Source organism: Oryctolagus cuniculus, chromosome 14 (assembly GCF_964237555.1).
Source record: "Oryctolagus cuniculus chromosome 14, mOryCun1.1, whole genome shotgun sequence".
In the NCBI taxonomy this organism is placed as follows: Eukaryota; Metazoa; Chordata; class Mammalia; order Lagomorpha; family Leporidae; genus Oryctolagus; species Oryctolagus cuniculus.
The window spans coordinates 32,519,000-32,535,332 of record NC_091445.1 but is presented as its reverse complement, the minus strand read 5'-3'; the positions used below and the strand labels follow the sequence as shown (position 1 = coordinate 32,535,332).

Below are 16,333 nucleotides of genomic sequence, written 5' to 3'. Positions count from 1 at the left end.
TCTACACTCCTAGCCACCAGCGTTAGCACGTGAGCCAGAGGACGGCCAGTGACATCAATCCCCAGGAGGTCTTCCAGAAACAGTTAAGCCATCAGGATCTGCTGGGGGCCCTCTAGCCATCACATGGGCCAACTCCATCCAAACAGGTCAGCTAGCTCTGAGGAACACAAGGCCAAGAGATCAGGGCAGACCCTGGGTGACGTCGCACGCTTGGCTGTAGCTGCACTTAAGAGTGCTCTTTCCTACCCTTGAATGTTGGTTACGGAGGACAATTCCCAATTTTTGCCTAAGCCAGTTTTTAGTGAAGGAGTCTTGCCCACTTGAACCTCTCTTCAGGCACCTGTATTCCGCTTTGATACGTGGTAGCAACACAGTAGTGACTGATTCTCTCTACTAAAGAAGCAGATTCAGGAAGGAAGAACAAGCCCTCCCTACTCACCTCTAACCCCACTCTGATGTCTTAATAAATATTTTCATATAACTGCTTACAAAACAGGAATAAGAATTACTCTGGAGAACCAGGCACAGGATAAGATTATCTTTTATTAGAGATCTTATATTACATAATCCCAAAAAGATATAAAATCTTCCAAGAGAAAATATCAAAACCTGTTGATTCTAAGGTGAGAAAACAATCAGAATGAAAGCAAACATTTTCTTTCAGACAAAGGAATATGAAAACATTTCGGCACAACTACAACAAAGACATGGGAAGATAATTACAATGTCTACAACACATTTTACAGCATTTTCGTAATTATTTATAGAAAACAAGGATGCTCAGTTCTTGAAGACTGCAGTTATAACCTCAAATTAAAATTTCCAGAGGGAGAGGGAGAGGGGGAGGGGAAAAGAGGGAGGGAATCAGGGGGTGGGGGGAGAGTTGGATAACTAAACGACTGTGCTACTAAATGCAATAAAACCTAACATGCCACGCAGATCACTACCGCAGCGCATGGTTTTCAGTGTGTGCCGGTGACATTATTTGCTCAGTTCTTGACCACAACCCAAAGCAAAGGCCTCCTCTTCTTCATCTCCCTGATGGCTTCCTCTAAAAGCTAACTCTTGAATGCAGAAGCCTGCTGGTTGTGGTGACCTTCTGCTTTACCTGTGAACAGCTGGTGGCAACACACATGGAATAAAACCTCGACTGACATGGGACGGATCGATCTCAAACAACCAGAAGTGGCAAAACTACTGTTATTGCATCAGATTTTTTATTTCATCTGATCAGAATTTCCAGAGTGATTAAGCGTACCCACTTAACCACAAAACACAGTGAACTCCCATAGGAAGGCTTGACATTGAAGATGCAATGAAAATACTGATCTTGCTCCTGGGATTTGCTTCTGGCAACCTTATCATCTATAGATGTCCACAAAAAACATATTTTTTTAGTTGTTTATTCTTGAAAAAGCGAGGAAGGAAATGTACAGTACAAGTTTATTGCATGAAATTAAACCTCTCTGTAATATCTTTATCAACACTGGTATTGTTTCCTTAATTATTAAAGGTGAAGGAGGTTATGAATTTAATGTAACAACAACCACCTTAGGAGCTGCATCTGGAGGGAAAATCCAGACTACGTGGTAAGACGGAAATCCGGCTTTCATTTTTTCCAGAAAGACGTTGGAATGGCAAGAAGTAAAAGGAAGTTTAAAGTCGGCATTTGCGAAAACTTTGGACATACTCAAAGAATCCTTTCTATGTGGGAATTAAATATTCTAAAAGTTGCCAGCTAATATTGCTGCTATTTTAATATTAAGGAAACAAGGATCCCAACTAAACTTTATTAAAAGTTCTCTAATGGCACATGGGCTTGGAACGTGACTCTGAGGTTAGCACAAACAAGAGTTTGCAATCAGCTACACAAACATTCTTTAATAAGGTAAAATCATGATGAGCTATATGTAAGGGTTCCAAACCAGGGTCTATCTTAAAGCATTCTCTCTTCAACACGGTTAACTACTGTGAAACGGAAACATCTGGATTTTGTGTGCCACAAAATCCTGGCTTCAAGTTGTGGTTTCCTTGGCAGCAGCATATTTTAATTAACAATATTTTCCTTCCTTGTTTTGTTATCTGACATCTCAGTACATTCAAATAGTCAAAATGTTTCGAGTGACATCACCACAAATTGAATGAAACAGATCAGAAGGTGGCCGGTATTGTCAGGCAAAAATCACACAAATTACGCGTCATAAAAAGTACCCACCCCCCTCCTTACCCCCCACCCCGCTTCCCCAGACAGTAATATGGACACCAAAAGATTTAACAAGACTTATAAAAAAATAAGGCACATTTATTTTGATATGGTAATTTTAAAATAGAAAACCCCCATCTCAGAACACCTGTATTCAAATGAGCTGTGTAAAAAGACACCTTTGTGGTACCCAAAATAGGTTTATGGTACCTGTGGAATTGCTTCTTCTATCTCAGTGACAATGGAATAAATTGCACCTATCCCACATTGTCAAGTAATGAAAATATGCCTCTTTTTCTACTGCTGAACGATTCAAAATCAGGTACTTCCAGAAATACTTACAAAGGGAAGGGGTAAGAGGTTCGTATAAAAAAAGGTGTGACAATCAACTATGTTTATCGTAAGGGCTGAGGGATTGCACTTTTCCACATATTTCAACACACACAACTTTTTCTCATGTGTATGAATAATTGCAACCATTTTGGCCATTAGCTATTCCCCACCACTTTTTTTTTACTCCATTTTGGTCAGACAGGTATTTCTGTAAAACTAACAAGGATTTGCGACACAAGTACAGATAAGAATCTCTGCACAACCCCCAACACAGACATAATTAGTTATCATTTAACCTGAGATACAAGCTGTTGAGAGGTTGTCTTTAAATATTTCTTCGCTTGCTGCGATTCATACTGATGGTGGTAGTCCATAGGAGGAACTTAAGAAACCTGGGTCATAGCATGGCTTTTTTTTTTCTTTCTGTCCTGTTTTATTTATTTATTTATTTTTAAAAATCACAGAATCATGTTCTCACAGTAGCCAGAAGCTAAAATAATCTGCTTCTTTATTGCACGTCAAACCAAGAAAGGTAGAAAAGCCAATGCTTCCCGAGCCAAATCTGAAGGTCACGTTCATCTCAAGCGGATTCGAAATGTGCTGATTTCCATGGGACTCAAGTTGATCTCACTTATATTCTGGGCGTCTGCGGGTGAATGCATCAAGGATATCGATGAAGGTGTGAGGCTTTCAACAGTAAACTTGCTAAAAAGTTTCTGTACCGGCATCTAAAAAGAAAATGATACAAGATTTGCATATTGAAAACAACCCTGAAGAAAGATTGGGAGTGCATCAGTTAGTGTTGACATCCCAGATGGGTGCTGGTTTGAGTCCCAGCTGCTTCGCTTCTGATCTAGCTCTCTGCTATGGCCTGGGAAAGCAGTAGAAGATGGCCCAAGTGCCTGGACCCCTGCACCCATGTGGGAGACCTGAAAGAAGGTCTCCTGGCTCCTGGCTTCGGATGGGCACAGCTCCAGCTATTGTGGCCACCTGGGGAGTGACCCAGTGGATGGAAGCCCTTTTTTTCTCTCTCTCTGCCTCTGCCTTTCAGTAACCCTGCCTTTCAAATAAATAAATCTTTTCTTAAAAAAAAAAAAAAGACTCAGGAAGAAGTCCACAGTAAGGACTTTCAAGGAGACGTGCATGAAGTATGGGAATGTAAGGGCTTGCACACGCACAAACTGTCCCCGGGGGGCGACAAGGGACAACATGTTCAGCACTGCATTCTGGGTTGGTTGAGAATTTCAGCATTTGGACACCCAGCTTTAAAATCACACTTCTCTTTCGGTCTCTGTTTAACCCTCAGAGGGTGGTTCTCAGTCATTTCTTCCTGTTCTAGCAGAGTGGAGAGAGAGGACAAGGGCCTGTAACCAGGAAGGCACCATCTGTTGTTATCAAGTTCCAGCCCACAGTGGGCAGGGCTCGCCCCCTCTCGCCCCTGCAGGGTGCCCCAATTATGTCTCTGGAGACTGTGAGCCCTTTCAGGCTCCGTGCCTTCATGGGAGAAGGCTCAGAACCAGGGGTGCACAGATCATCCACAATCAGGCAGAGGACAGACCGAATGAGGAAAGTTAACAGAAGCACCAGTGCTCCTTGGCACCGACTGCACATGGGGCGGGGTGGGGTGAGGGGGATGGAGAAGCTGCTGGAAGCAGACTTAGGGGCTCCTCCCAGGTTGCGTCTCTGTTGTTCGCAGGCCTTAGCCACACGCCAATCTGCGGGGCTGAGGCTGCACCCCTGGAGTCCACACTGCACTGCATCCATGGGGCATCAGAGCAGAGCTGCCTGTGTGCTGGAGTCACAGCCCCGGCTCACAGCTGCTCAGAGACACAGATGGTTCGTTTCCCGCCAGGGAGAGGCCCCATGGCACCACCAGCCAGACCAACTCCACAGACCCTGAATTCCCAGGGGAGGCTACTGACTGGTGGTGGGCGGTGACTGGTGAAGGGTGGTGACCAGTCTCAACGCTGCACTCACTTCCCTGCTACCCTGACCTGCTTCGCCGAGTACACATCTTGCCCGGGGCCTCTGAGGGCCTTGGGTTTGCCAGGGCCAAAGCCAACCGTGTCATGCGCCAGGGGAGGCTGGCAGTGCAAGGAGTAAGCCCGGCATCCAGATGCACCTTGCTGCTGACAGGAGAGGAGACTGCAGGGGCCAAAGAGCTGTCCCGCCTGCAGGCGGAGGGAACGGAGTCAGCGAAACACAGCACCGTTGTTGGCTGGATGGGTTCTGCATACAGGGAGGCTTTCCAAGCGCTTAACTTGCAACTCACCTTTCCCTGAGTAGTAGAGCAAAGCAGTCCCGTGCCTCTGCTGGGGAACCGGCAGTCGAAGCCTTTCCTGTGGAGGATCAAGGCTGCCTCATCGGAATAGCCGCTGCCCACCTGCAAACGAGCAGAAAGCTGCAGCAGGTGTCCAAGGCAGGTGCACCCCATGGGCTCGCAGGAAGCAGCCCCAAACCAGGCCATCAGCAATGAGAGATCCGCTTCCTCCCAGTTCCCTGTCCCCTGCACCTGCTCACCAGCTCCAGGCCCTCCACCTCTCCCGCAGCCTGCTGAGCCAGGTGAGATTAAGTTCCAAGGTAACCGCATCCCCCAGAGTCCCTGAGGACTCACGTTTTCTTCTGTCCACACACAAATGGGTTCTTTGAAAAGTTCACAGTGCAAAAAAACCCTGCAAACCTAGGCAGTTTTTTTTTCATCATACACATTTTCTGTGAACTGTTTTTGAAGATTCTTTATACCATGTATTGTTTTGTCAGAGTTTCTTCAAACAGAGAATTTCATTTTTATTCCTTAACATACATATCACTTGAATAAAGTCAGGGGGAACTTCGAAAAAGTTCATGGAAAATGGAACTAAAAAGAATTTGGGTGCAAACACTTTTGAAATGTCCTTTGTCATAATACATTTTCCATGAACGTCCTGAAGGTCCCTCATATTACACCCGAACTTAGTCTTTCTCTGGTCACTGAAGGATGCACCATCCACCTTAAAACTGCAGTTTGCTTCTTCGCTGAACACCAACCTTGTTAACTGCATTAACAGTCTTAATCTCTAATGGATTGCTTATCTTTACATAAGCAACATTGAAATTGACTTCATTTTGCTTATCATTTGTGAGGTCACCTTCATTTATTAGCTAAGTTATCTTAATTATCTTAATTACAAAATTACCTTAATAAATTGTTTTTTCAAGTGGGAAATATGGATAATATAAATATATTCAATGTAGTATATAAATATAATATTATCATAGAAAATATGATAATAAGCAAAAAGAATGAAAAATCCTAGGAAAAACTGTGAAACCTAGAGTTACTCAAAGGTGAGGCATGTGTGGCTCGGTGCCGGCACTGTGATAATAAGGATTCCTCCTCCCTTCTGCAGTCCCAGAGAGGAACGGGCCCGGGAGGAGGGAAGAGGCTTGCGATGTCCAGATGCTGCCTAAGTCTCCAGTACCTGCACAGCAACACGCCGCGACGGTCGACAGCTGTCCCCACCTCAGACTCCTGGCTGGAACAACCTGTGTTATGCTGTTTCGTACTGGGGTTTTGCAATGGTGTTGCTACGATTTTGTTTGAAGGGAGAGGAAATGTCACTTGAGGAATCTGGAGTCATCCCACAGCCACATGGCACCCACAGCAGGTTTACGTGCAAGGACAAAGATTTCTAATGAAATTTCAATCAGTTCCACACCCCCTCCACATAGCACAAACAGTTCAGAAGAAAACCCTTCACTTTGTACACTGATTAAGATCCTCAGAACAGTAACAAGGAGCGTTCTGTGCCGCACCAACAGTGAACCTGGGAGTAGTCATCTACTTCTTTTCTGCAAGATGGACTGAGTGCCTCTGCACTTCCTCCATGGAGTCACGGTGCGGGAGCGGCCACTGAAAGCCTGCCACAGCCTGGCGGGGTGCAGGGTGACATGCAGGGTGACCTGCAGTTCAGACGCTACAGACCCGAGTGGGTCAGAGCCTGGGCCAGGAGTCAGACGCTCTGAGAGCTGGCTCCACACTCCGCAACTTCACAGCTCAACTTCACAGCTGCTGATTTCAGCAAAGCCAGGTTTTCTGTTTCCATGCAATGGAGATGAAGTGAAAGCAAACAGCATAATGAGGACTCGGCCCAGGGCCGGGCACAGGGGACACCCCTGCGTGTTATCTTTGAGGATTTCTACCAGTGTCAGCCATCAAATCAGTGTGAGTGACTATTCTACCTTCACATTAAACAATACTCTCATTTAACTTCTTAGTCATAAATTTCCTTTATTGACATAGTAACTTTATAGCTAAAGAATCGCTGGCCAGATGCCAAATTAGACTTCTAGAGTTTTATATCAAAATCATAATGAAGTCCTTCTTTGAATTCAAAGATCAGATGGCCTCTTAATTAGATTCTTTTAAAATCACTTGTCAGTATTAACCCGAAGCATTTGGCCAGCCATTTTAATTCATAGAGCCCTCCTTAAAAGCCACTTGCTAGCAGGCACAGCTAAAATATCCACAACACATTTGCTTGCGGAGTAATGACTTCTGACAGCTCCCGAGAAGCTGAGAGGGACACAAGTTGTGGGCCAGGAAACACCTTGGGAATTCCACAAGAGACAGGCACCAACACCACAAAAATAGAAATAAATGTTACAAACATCTATGTTCACTGAATAGAAAAGTTATACTTTCTGAAAACAAAACCAGTATCACTTTTGTAAGGACTGAAACAGCAATCTTGTCCAAGTTTTTTTTTTTAAATCAAATATTCATGAAAATACCAGTTTTCAAGCAAAAATACCTGAGGCAAAGCAGCAGTTTCTTGGTTTCAAAGTCTGTCTAGACATTTTATTTCCAAGAAAACTGTTTTTCAAAGTAGGGAAACTGTGAATTTAACTTGAATATTCAAGCAGGAAAACAGATCCCTTCAAGCAGTCACACTGCACGCTCTGGGAGAACAAACAGATTTTTGAGGCGAGTGATTTTGCATTCATTCATTAATGCAGGAATAATGTGGGTGCCCCAGAAAGGGGAGGGTGCCAGGGGGTGAAATCACCAGTGTGAAGACTGTGCCAGGCCCTGAGACCCCACGTGAGGCTGCACCACTGCAGCAGGGCCGCGGCGTTCAAAAACCACACAGGGCAACAGCCCCACAGCACTGACTTCAGGGCATCCAACCAACACCCCGCTCAGGGGCTAGGGCTGCCAGTGCAGAGTGTGTGTGTGCTATGTGGTGGCGGGCGAGGCTCTGGCAAATGAAGCCATCAGATAAAGCTGGGCTCACAGCTCTATCATCAACCAGTTGGGTGACTCTGAGTCAAGGACTTAAGCTCTGCAAATTCCATGAGCTAGTCTGGACCCGTGGGATGCCTCCGAGGCTCCAGAGCCAGCCCCGGGGACAGCGACAGTCATTCCTAACACTTGCGCAGCACTTGGTGTATGCAGACCCCAGGCAGAACACTGTTCACTCATTTTACTTTGCAGCGACCTCTGAGATGGCTGTGGTGGCACACACACCTCTATTCGTATATTTAACTGTTTCAACGTGCAGGGAAGGCCCTATCCCAGCGCACCCTCTCTCGGACTGCAGCTGCAAGGACCACGAGTGACCTGCAAGGGTGAGTCCTGACCTCTTCCCTCCAGGGACATCTCTCCGTAGGTGCCCCATGACTCCCGAGGAGGCAGGAGAAAATGGACAGGATGTCCCCCGGGGTTTTCAGCCTGCCCCTCCCCTCTTTTTCCCACACAAGAGCCAGCCTATGGCTCCGAGAGTCTGCCACACTCGGGGGTGCCTCACAGCGCCACCATGCACTGGCTGTGTGAGTGCCCACGTCTAGGTCAGTTCTCTGCTCTTCTGTAAGACAGGATAAAAACACTGCCCATATCGTCTTCCTGGTGTTGTGAGAGCTGCAAGTCAGCACTGAACACAAAGTCCCTAGCATGTGGCCCTGGCACGCAGACGATTTACAGGCAGGCAGACGGATGGACAGACAGCTCCCACCTGCTGGTTCGCCCCCTAAACGGCTGCAATGGCCAGGCCTAGCCGAGACCAAGGCTGCGTGCCAGCAACTCAACTTATGTCTCCCACATCACCACTGCCTCCCAGGATCTGCATTAGGGGTAGGCTGGAGTCAGGAGCCAGAGCCAGGGCACTTTGGTATGGGATGCAGGCACCTTCACTGCTAGGCTAACCACCTGCCACAGTTACGCTGTTTAAAAAAAAAAAAAATCTGAGGAATTATTAACTCAGACATGTAAGTCAAAATGACATTAAGACTTACTTTGGCAATAAATGTCCACCTTCTCTAATTTATAAAAACCATGCTGACATTTTTACTTCCTTATTAGTAACCCTCACAACCGCTCATGGCGGAGTGAGCATGGATGAGAATCTACTTCCCAAGCGCTCACACAGCTTCCCACAAGCCAGACACGCTTCATAAATAGTATTGCCAGCCCTGAGAACATTCCAAAGGTGCAGACTACACTATCAATCGGCAGGATACTAACGAGGAAGTTAAGTGACTTGCTCTCTAAGCCACATGGTTATTAAGGGGAGGAGCCCCACCCAAACCCAGGTGATGGGACGCCAGGGTGGAGGCAACTCCACTCTCCTGTGGTCTGGCTATGCAGAGGTGCTCACTGATACTCATCAGCCAGGAGGGGAAAGATAAGGATTTTTAAATGTACTACAACTAAAGGAGACAACCTTTCTGATGACTTAAGGCAGAGATGAAACCATGACTTATCAAAACATGCATCAATTTTTTCTGAAGAAGGTTTGGAAACTAATTTCTGTCCATCCACCATCTAATTACTCCTTTTTATTTTTTTAAGATTTATTTATTTATTTTGAAAGTCAGAGTTACACAGAGAGAGACAGAGACAGAGAGATCTTCTACTTGCTGATTCACTCCCTATGTGGCAGAAACAGCTAACACTGGGCCAGGTCAAAGCTAGGAGCCAGGAGCTTCACTCAGGTCTCCCAAGTGGGTGTCAGGGCCCCAAGACACTTGGGCCATCTTCTACTGCTTTTCCCAATTAGTAGGGAGCTGGACTGGAGGTGGAGCAGCTGGGACAGGAACCAGTGCCCATACTGGATGCCAGCATTGCAGGTGGAAACTTTACCCATTTCGCCACAGCACCAAGCCCCTTTCTACCTACTCTTATTTGTTCATCTCATGTCAAATAAGATTTAAGGCCATTCTGGAAATTATGCGTGCACTTGACAGTGTCTCCTAAGGGAGAACAGGCAAATCCTCCTCCACCACAGTGGACGAGGACTTGAGATGGGAGAGTTGTGCCATTCCTGCATCATGCCTAAAGAAAACTCAACTCAAAGGTCGGCAGTCAGCAGACTTTTGCAAACTGTAACGTTAAGTCATACGTGCATGCATTGTTTTTCTGGTGAAAAAGAAGGGCTATAACTTTGGCCACATTCTCCAAGAGATCCTAAGATTTCTAAGGCACACAAGGATATTAAGATTCAGCTGAACATGTGCTGGGAAGATTACTCCAATCCACTCAGCTGCTCTGAGAACCCCTAACAATTCTCGTCTTGAGTGGGTTCTGGCAGCTGGAAAGGTTAGAAAACTGTACACTTTGCTGGAAGTCCAGAGACAGGAAGTAACCAGTAGCAATTCATTTTCTGGGGTGCTCATTAAAATGTCCCAATAATAGCTATCCTTTTTGATCAACAAGATAAGATGACAGACAGAAAGGGAAGGTTAATGGGTATTCTTAGGAACAACAAAGGAATTTTTTCCCCCCACAATTTTCACCTTTCCAGAAGCTAGCAAGATCAATAAAGCACCAATCAATTCTTGTAAGAAAGGCAAAATAAAGTAAAAACCTGAAACTGATTTTTGTAAGAAAAGAAGTGGCAGCATAAACAACTGGGGAGAAAAAAATCTTATTAACTAAGTGGTACTGACATTAACCATTTGCAGAAAACAATTAGCTGTGAACCATGAGTCCTACATAGAATGAAAAAATCATGTTACATAAGAGAATACTTGAAAAAGTTTATGGAGGCAGGTGTTTAATCCAGCAGTTAGGACTTTGGTTAGGATACCCAGTTTCCACATCAGAGTAACTGGGTTTGACTCTCGGCTCTGGCTCCGAGTTGAGCTACCTCCTAGTGCAGACCCTGGGAGGCTCTGAGAAGCTGGATTCCTGCCACCAGTGTGGGAAAACTGACATGAGCTCCTGGCTTCAGGTCTCAGGCCATTCTGGGCACTTGGGGAATGAACCAATGGATGGGTACTCTGTGTTTCCAGCTCTATTTGCTTCATAAATAAATAAATAAATAATTATAAAGTTCATGAAAAATGGAATTAAAACTGAAGTTTATTTTGTTGTAAAAATTTTGAGGGGCTGGCATTGTGGCACAGTGGGTTAAGCCACTACTTGAGATGCTGCTACTTAAGATGCCAGCAATCCATATGGGTGCCAGTTCAAGTCCCTGCTGCTCTGCTAGGTAGCAAGTCAGAAATTTAGCCTACGTGTGTGTGAGACAGGCCTGAAGACCAGCACCCACTGAAGAAGCTCTAGAAGTCCAACATCTTGCACTTTGAAGTCCTGCCCAGACCCTGATAACCCCCCAGGTGGTCCCAGCCCTTCCCCAAGGAAAGCTCCCAGGAGAATTCTCTCTCAGCACCAAAGGGGTCACCTGATCACAGGGGGCAATAAAACCTTCTCAGATGCCCTAAGGGAAGCCCCCCTACTCTGCCTGGGTGCCAGCAAATCTGGGGAGGAACTGGCTAATTTTCACCCAACAACCCTTCTGCCAGGACTCCCCATCCTTTGTCCTGGAGGAGAGGGGGAGGTGGGTAAACAGACTCCCTTAAAAACCTAGGGAGTCCAAACGGACTGTGCGCCTCTTGGCTGAGCCACCCGCCTGGCCTGCCCAGGTGTACTCTCTCCACTCAACCATGTAGCCTCCCTCTCCCCCAACCCGAGAGACTGGGTGCTCTCTCTCTTTCTCTTCTGTCCTGATGGATGCCCTATCCCCAATAAAGTCTTATCACTTCACTCTGTCTCACGCCTGAATTCTTTCTTGCATGAAGACAAGAACCCCATGGCTTCCACGGCCTTTCCTCCCGTGACAGCTCCACTTTTGATGCAGCTCCCTACTAATGTACCTGGAAAGCAGCAGAAGATGGCCCAAGTGCTTGGGCCCCTGCCAACCATGAGGGAGACCCTGATGGGGTTTCCAGTCTGGCCCAACCCTTGGAGAGTAAACCAGTGGATGGAAAATCTCTGTCTCTCTAACTTGGCCAAATAAATAAATACACCTTTAAATTTTTTTTTCAATCCCTACACATGTGGGATCTTCACAAAGTTCACAGAACACACATATTATGAAAAAAAGATACACAAATTTCAAAATCTTTTGCACTAAAATAAACTTATGTTTTAATTCCCCCTTTCCATGAATCTTGTGAAATACTCTCATATATGGAAATGAGAAAAAAAAAAAGTCTGAACATGAAAGCAACAAGAGTCATGTGAAAACAGGTAGAGCTGGAACTTCTCATACCACCCAGGCAAAACTGTTCCAGGAAGCCGTGAGGAAGGGCTCCGTCGGTTTCCCCTCTGTGCCACTGCTCCAGACTGAACCTGCAGCAGCAGCCCCCAGAACGTGACTCCCGATCTGTCCTTCCGTGAGACTCTCTCACCTCCTCCCTTCCCCTTCAATAACAAGCGCTTCCTGACAGCAGGGCCCCCGTCAGTGTGCCTGTAGTGCTCCTGTCCCGTCCTTTTAGACCTTTACAGAAGCCTGTCTGGGACATCTCCAGCTCTTCACAGCATTAAGGGAAGGGGGTGCACGAGTGATGAGGTCGCAGGCCAGGCCTACAGGCTGACGGTTCAGTTCCCGGTCACTGGCCACAGAGGGCTGGGCTGTAGCACACTGCGGGGCAGGACCGCCGGGCATGCCTGCTCCCCCTTCACCTCATTATAGATATGTGGCACATGTGCCTGTCCCACAAGCAGATGCAAAGCTGAAAAGTAAGCTCCGTCCATGGGAAAACCGAGACCCATCTACTGATATGAAGCAAGTCCTGGAAAACTGGACTTTGAGGAAGAGATTTAGAAACGCTCAGAAGTCAGCTTCTCTCTCTGAGGCCACACACAGCACTCCGGTGCCAGAGGTCTCGGCATGGCTCTGATGCTGCCAGTTACCACAGGGGCGGGGTGGGGACTGGCTTCAATCATTGAAATTCCAATGGAAATTCAAATTCCAATGAAATGGAAACTCCGTGTAGGGGTTTAAAAATTACTAATTTCTAGGCTCTCATCCCCAGACTGAAGAAGTGGGGTCTCAGAGACAGGGACATTTCACAAGCCTCTCTGGACTGGCGTCTCTAAGTGCTGGGCCACCCCAGGGGTTAGCACACCTCCACCGGCACCTCACTTCTCTCACTGTGCCTGCCTATGACCCCTTTTCCAACAAGGAATGGGGAGACCAACTGAGGGCTAGAACTAAGGGACCTTCAGACAGCAGCTGGGGGCCTGAGCAGACAGGGGCGCCCCGCAACATATGGCTGAGAGAGGAGGCCAGCCAGGAGACACGTGCCCCATCACGCTGAGGTGGTCCTCAGAAAACACCATGGTGGCTGGAACAATGCTTCCTGAGATGCAGGCTGGCGCACCCTCTGGTCTTGCTGGGTACCTGATCTCTGTGATGACATTATCAACACAGAGGGGAAAATGAGCTGTGACCTCCCAGTGAACAACCCCAGTACCGCATGCAGGGACGGCCAGCATAGAACAGGAACGTAATCCAAGACACTTAGGTCTTGCTTCTGGGTTTACTCACTGAGTTGTTTTCTTTCTTTTAGGAGAACCACGGAACGACAGCGGACACCTTTCAAGTCACAGTCTCTCTGAATCAATATCCTCATCCGCATCCTTTAATGATAATCTTTTATCAGAGCTTAGGGGACAGAGAGCAATTCTTTAAAGAAGGCATTTTGAATGGAGCGATCAATGCCCTAGGATTACTAGTGGACGTTTAAGCCACAGCTGGAAATAAGTGTCAAAGGCTGACACAGGAACTGGCACCAACTGATACGATGCCAAAAAGCCCCAGCTGCCAGGCTCTGGTATGTGCCAGCACAGTGGTTACGGGCCGGCAGGAACATTTGTTTTTCTTCTTCTTGGTCAAGTCTCTGTGTTGTTCAACTGCTCTCTCTTCCCTCTGCTAGAATCTCGATTTGCACCCAGGTTGGCATTTACTGGAGGTCATCAGGATACTGACGTATGTTTACAAAGCATTTCTGTTTTCAAAGGGCTCCGGATGTGACGCAGGTGTATCTGATCAGCTCCACTGTATACGTCAGTAGCTGCTCTGCCGCAGGCAGTGACAGTGGCACACCATGCACAGGTGAGAAGAGCAACGGCAAGCCAGGGCTCTGCACCGAGTGGCGGCCAGGCTGTGGAGGGCCTCGAGGTTCAAGGATCTAACCTATCTGGAGGGCAGCGGGGTTTGTAATCTGGGAAGGAATTAGGTTTTATTACAGGACGACAGGTGACAGTAGGAGAAACGTAAATAAGTTATTGCTAAAAAGCAGTGACATGGAAAATAATGTGGGCCCTGCAGTTCAGGGGTAAAACCCTATACTCACTGACTCTAGCCAGTTCAGGCTGTTTGTGGGAAACAAATACGTTTCCAACAACTATGAGGGAGGAGCTGTCTAGAAGAGAGGCTAAGGGACAGTGGTCTCATCCCCTTGGAGGCCCTTGCACTCCCCAGGATGCTAAAGTTCTCCACCGTGTGAGCCTGAAGGGAGAATCCAAGGCCCAGGGAGTTGGCTGCCCTCCAGTCTGTGTTTTCAGTCCCTCAAGTTCAAAGGAGTTACTGATCCTGGCTGTCCATCCCTGCTGCTCCGACCGAGAGACAAAAGGCACATCCCAGGTGGAAAACATCCACACCATCACTCGTGCAACAAACAGGTCCTGAGCACCTACTCCATGCAGGTGCTGCCCCCGGCAGGGGCACACAGCAATGGATAAAAAAGCCCAGCATCTGGGACTTGTGCTCTGCCACACCTCCTGCCGCAGGGCCTGCATACTTGCTCCACACTCTGCCCAGGGCGCTCCACTCCCCTGAAGTCTGTGGCCATCTCTCATTTCTGACCTCCTTCAGCCTTTCGCTCCACTGTCAACTTCTCTGCAGGGCCCTCTCCAATGACCAGCATCAAAATTGTACCTTTTCCAAATCGCTCTTCCCTCCTTTCTGCTAGTCCCCCACCCCCATAACACTCATTTCCACCACACATAGCACATGTCTCACTTCTTCATTCCGAATTTTTCTCCTCCCACTAGAATCTAAGCTTGAGAAGGCCAGGGCCTTTTGTCTGCTTTGTTCACAGTGGCACCCCTAGGACCTGCAGCAGGAATGAGGTACACGACATGTGCTGCAAGTTCACTTGAGATGAAACAAGCTTTGCCACACGCTGAGACAGCGCATGGACAGGTCTTTATGCACAGTCAGGCACAAGTGCCTTATACTGGACCTGAAGTTCGTACATCCCTGTACGTCCTAATTGTAAGCATCTATACTTGCTTTACTTGTTTTCTCTCCTGCCCTCTCCCTCCAACCCTTTCTTTCTTTCCTTTCCCTTGTTCTTTGTTAACTATTTCTTTCTTCTTGTGTTGTCTTTAAACACAAGCATCCTCCCTTTTACACACTTGGGCCGTGTACTCTGAGGTATTTCCCACAGATTCCATAACCACTTACTATTCCCAGCATCGACACATGCCAGTTCACATCAGCTCCACAGCATGATAAGAAGAATGCCAAATGCCTAATTTGTATTCTTTTCAAACGGTCTCACTGGCCTTAGAAATGGGCCTATGTGTAAACTGAAGCCCTCTAACTGAATTCTATTCCACACCGAATAACGCTTCACATGCTCTTTCTCCAACATTTCTCCTGGATGCTGCCTTCTCAGTAACAAGGTCTGTGTTGCAATGACCACCACAAGAAAGCTACAAATAGGTGGAGTCTCTCTTCAAAAATAATTAAGTCCTATGCTTTCTACTTCTCTAACTCCTGAGAAATGCTGGCCAACAGAGAGAAATGAATGGAAAAAGTTGACAGAGATGATCTGAAGGCCGGGTCCTCCAACTACTCATTATATGACCTAAGGCCAGCATTTGCTTCCTTATTTGTAGAAATGTGGTATTTCCTGACCCGCTCACCACACAACTTTTCACAAAATCAAATAAATTAGTATGGGGATTTTCTCTAAACTACTGAGCATCCGTCAATTATGAAAGGCATAATGATTTTGGCTAACGGAGAAGTCCTTTTAAGGATTCCTTATGGCACAGGAAAGCTCACAGTATCCCTCCCCACCCCCACCCCACCCCCATAAACCAAGTGTACTCTAAGACACAACTTTGCACAGCTCTCTGTGGGTGAATACCTTGGCTTGAATCGTCCTCAGATTAACGAGGTGAATGTCACAGGGCAGAGATGACGCTAGCGGAGCGAATTCACCCAGCAGCTTGGAGGTGGGCGAGAACTTCTCTGTCATTGGAAAGACCGGATGATTCAGGAAAGAAGAAGTGAGATGGCTGAGGAGGGAGGGGTAACTGACAGGATTCTTCTCTTCTTCCTGTCGAGAAAAAGACAACAACACTGAAAGAGTCTGTACATTTGCAGATTTCACTGTAGTAGCCGGTGTACCTGACAAGGATTCCACATAAAAATGTGACTATTATGATGTTGGAGCATTTTATAAACAACAGCCTTCAAAAACACACAGGGCATCATCCAGCTCAGTTACAGGCAA

General features: G+C 46.8%; 1 protein-coding gene across 4 annotated transcripts in view; it reads right to left on the bottom strand.

The window, feature by feature from the left end:
* Nucleotides 1-523: 523 nt before the first annotated feature.
* MAN2A1 (mannosidase alpha class 2A member 1) overlaps nucleotides 524-16,333 on the bottom strand; it is a 169,822-nt gene continuing 154,012 nt past the window's right edge. For 2 of the 4 annotated variants that reach the window (XM_051853587.2, XM_051853589.2), the window contains 3 exons: nucleotides 15,965-16,156; nucleotides 4,809-4,919; nucleotides 524-3,264 (listed from right to left, as the gene is read on the bottom strand). In XM_051853587.2, coding sequence (XP_051709547.2) covers nucleotides 3,112-3,264; nucleotides 4,809-4,919; nucleotides 15,965-16,156 — 456 coding nt within the window. In that variant the 3' untranslated portion in view covers nucleotides 524-3,111. Of the gene's footprint in view, nucleotides 3,265-4,808; nucleotides 4,920-13,350; nucleotides 13,468-15,964; nucleotides 16,157-16,333 lie in introns of all 4 variants that reach the window. The other 2 variants (XR_011381959.1, XR_007922515.2) reach the window with 2 other exon arrangements.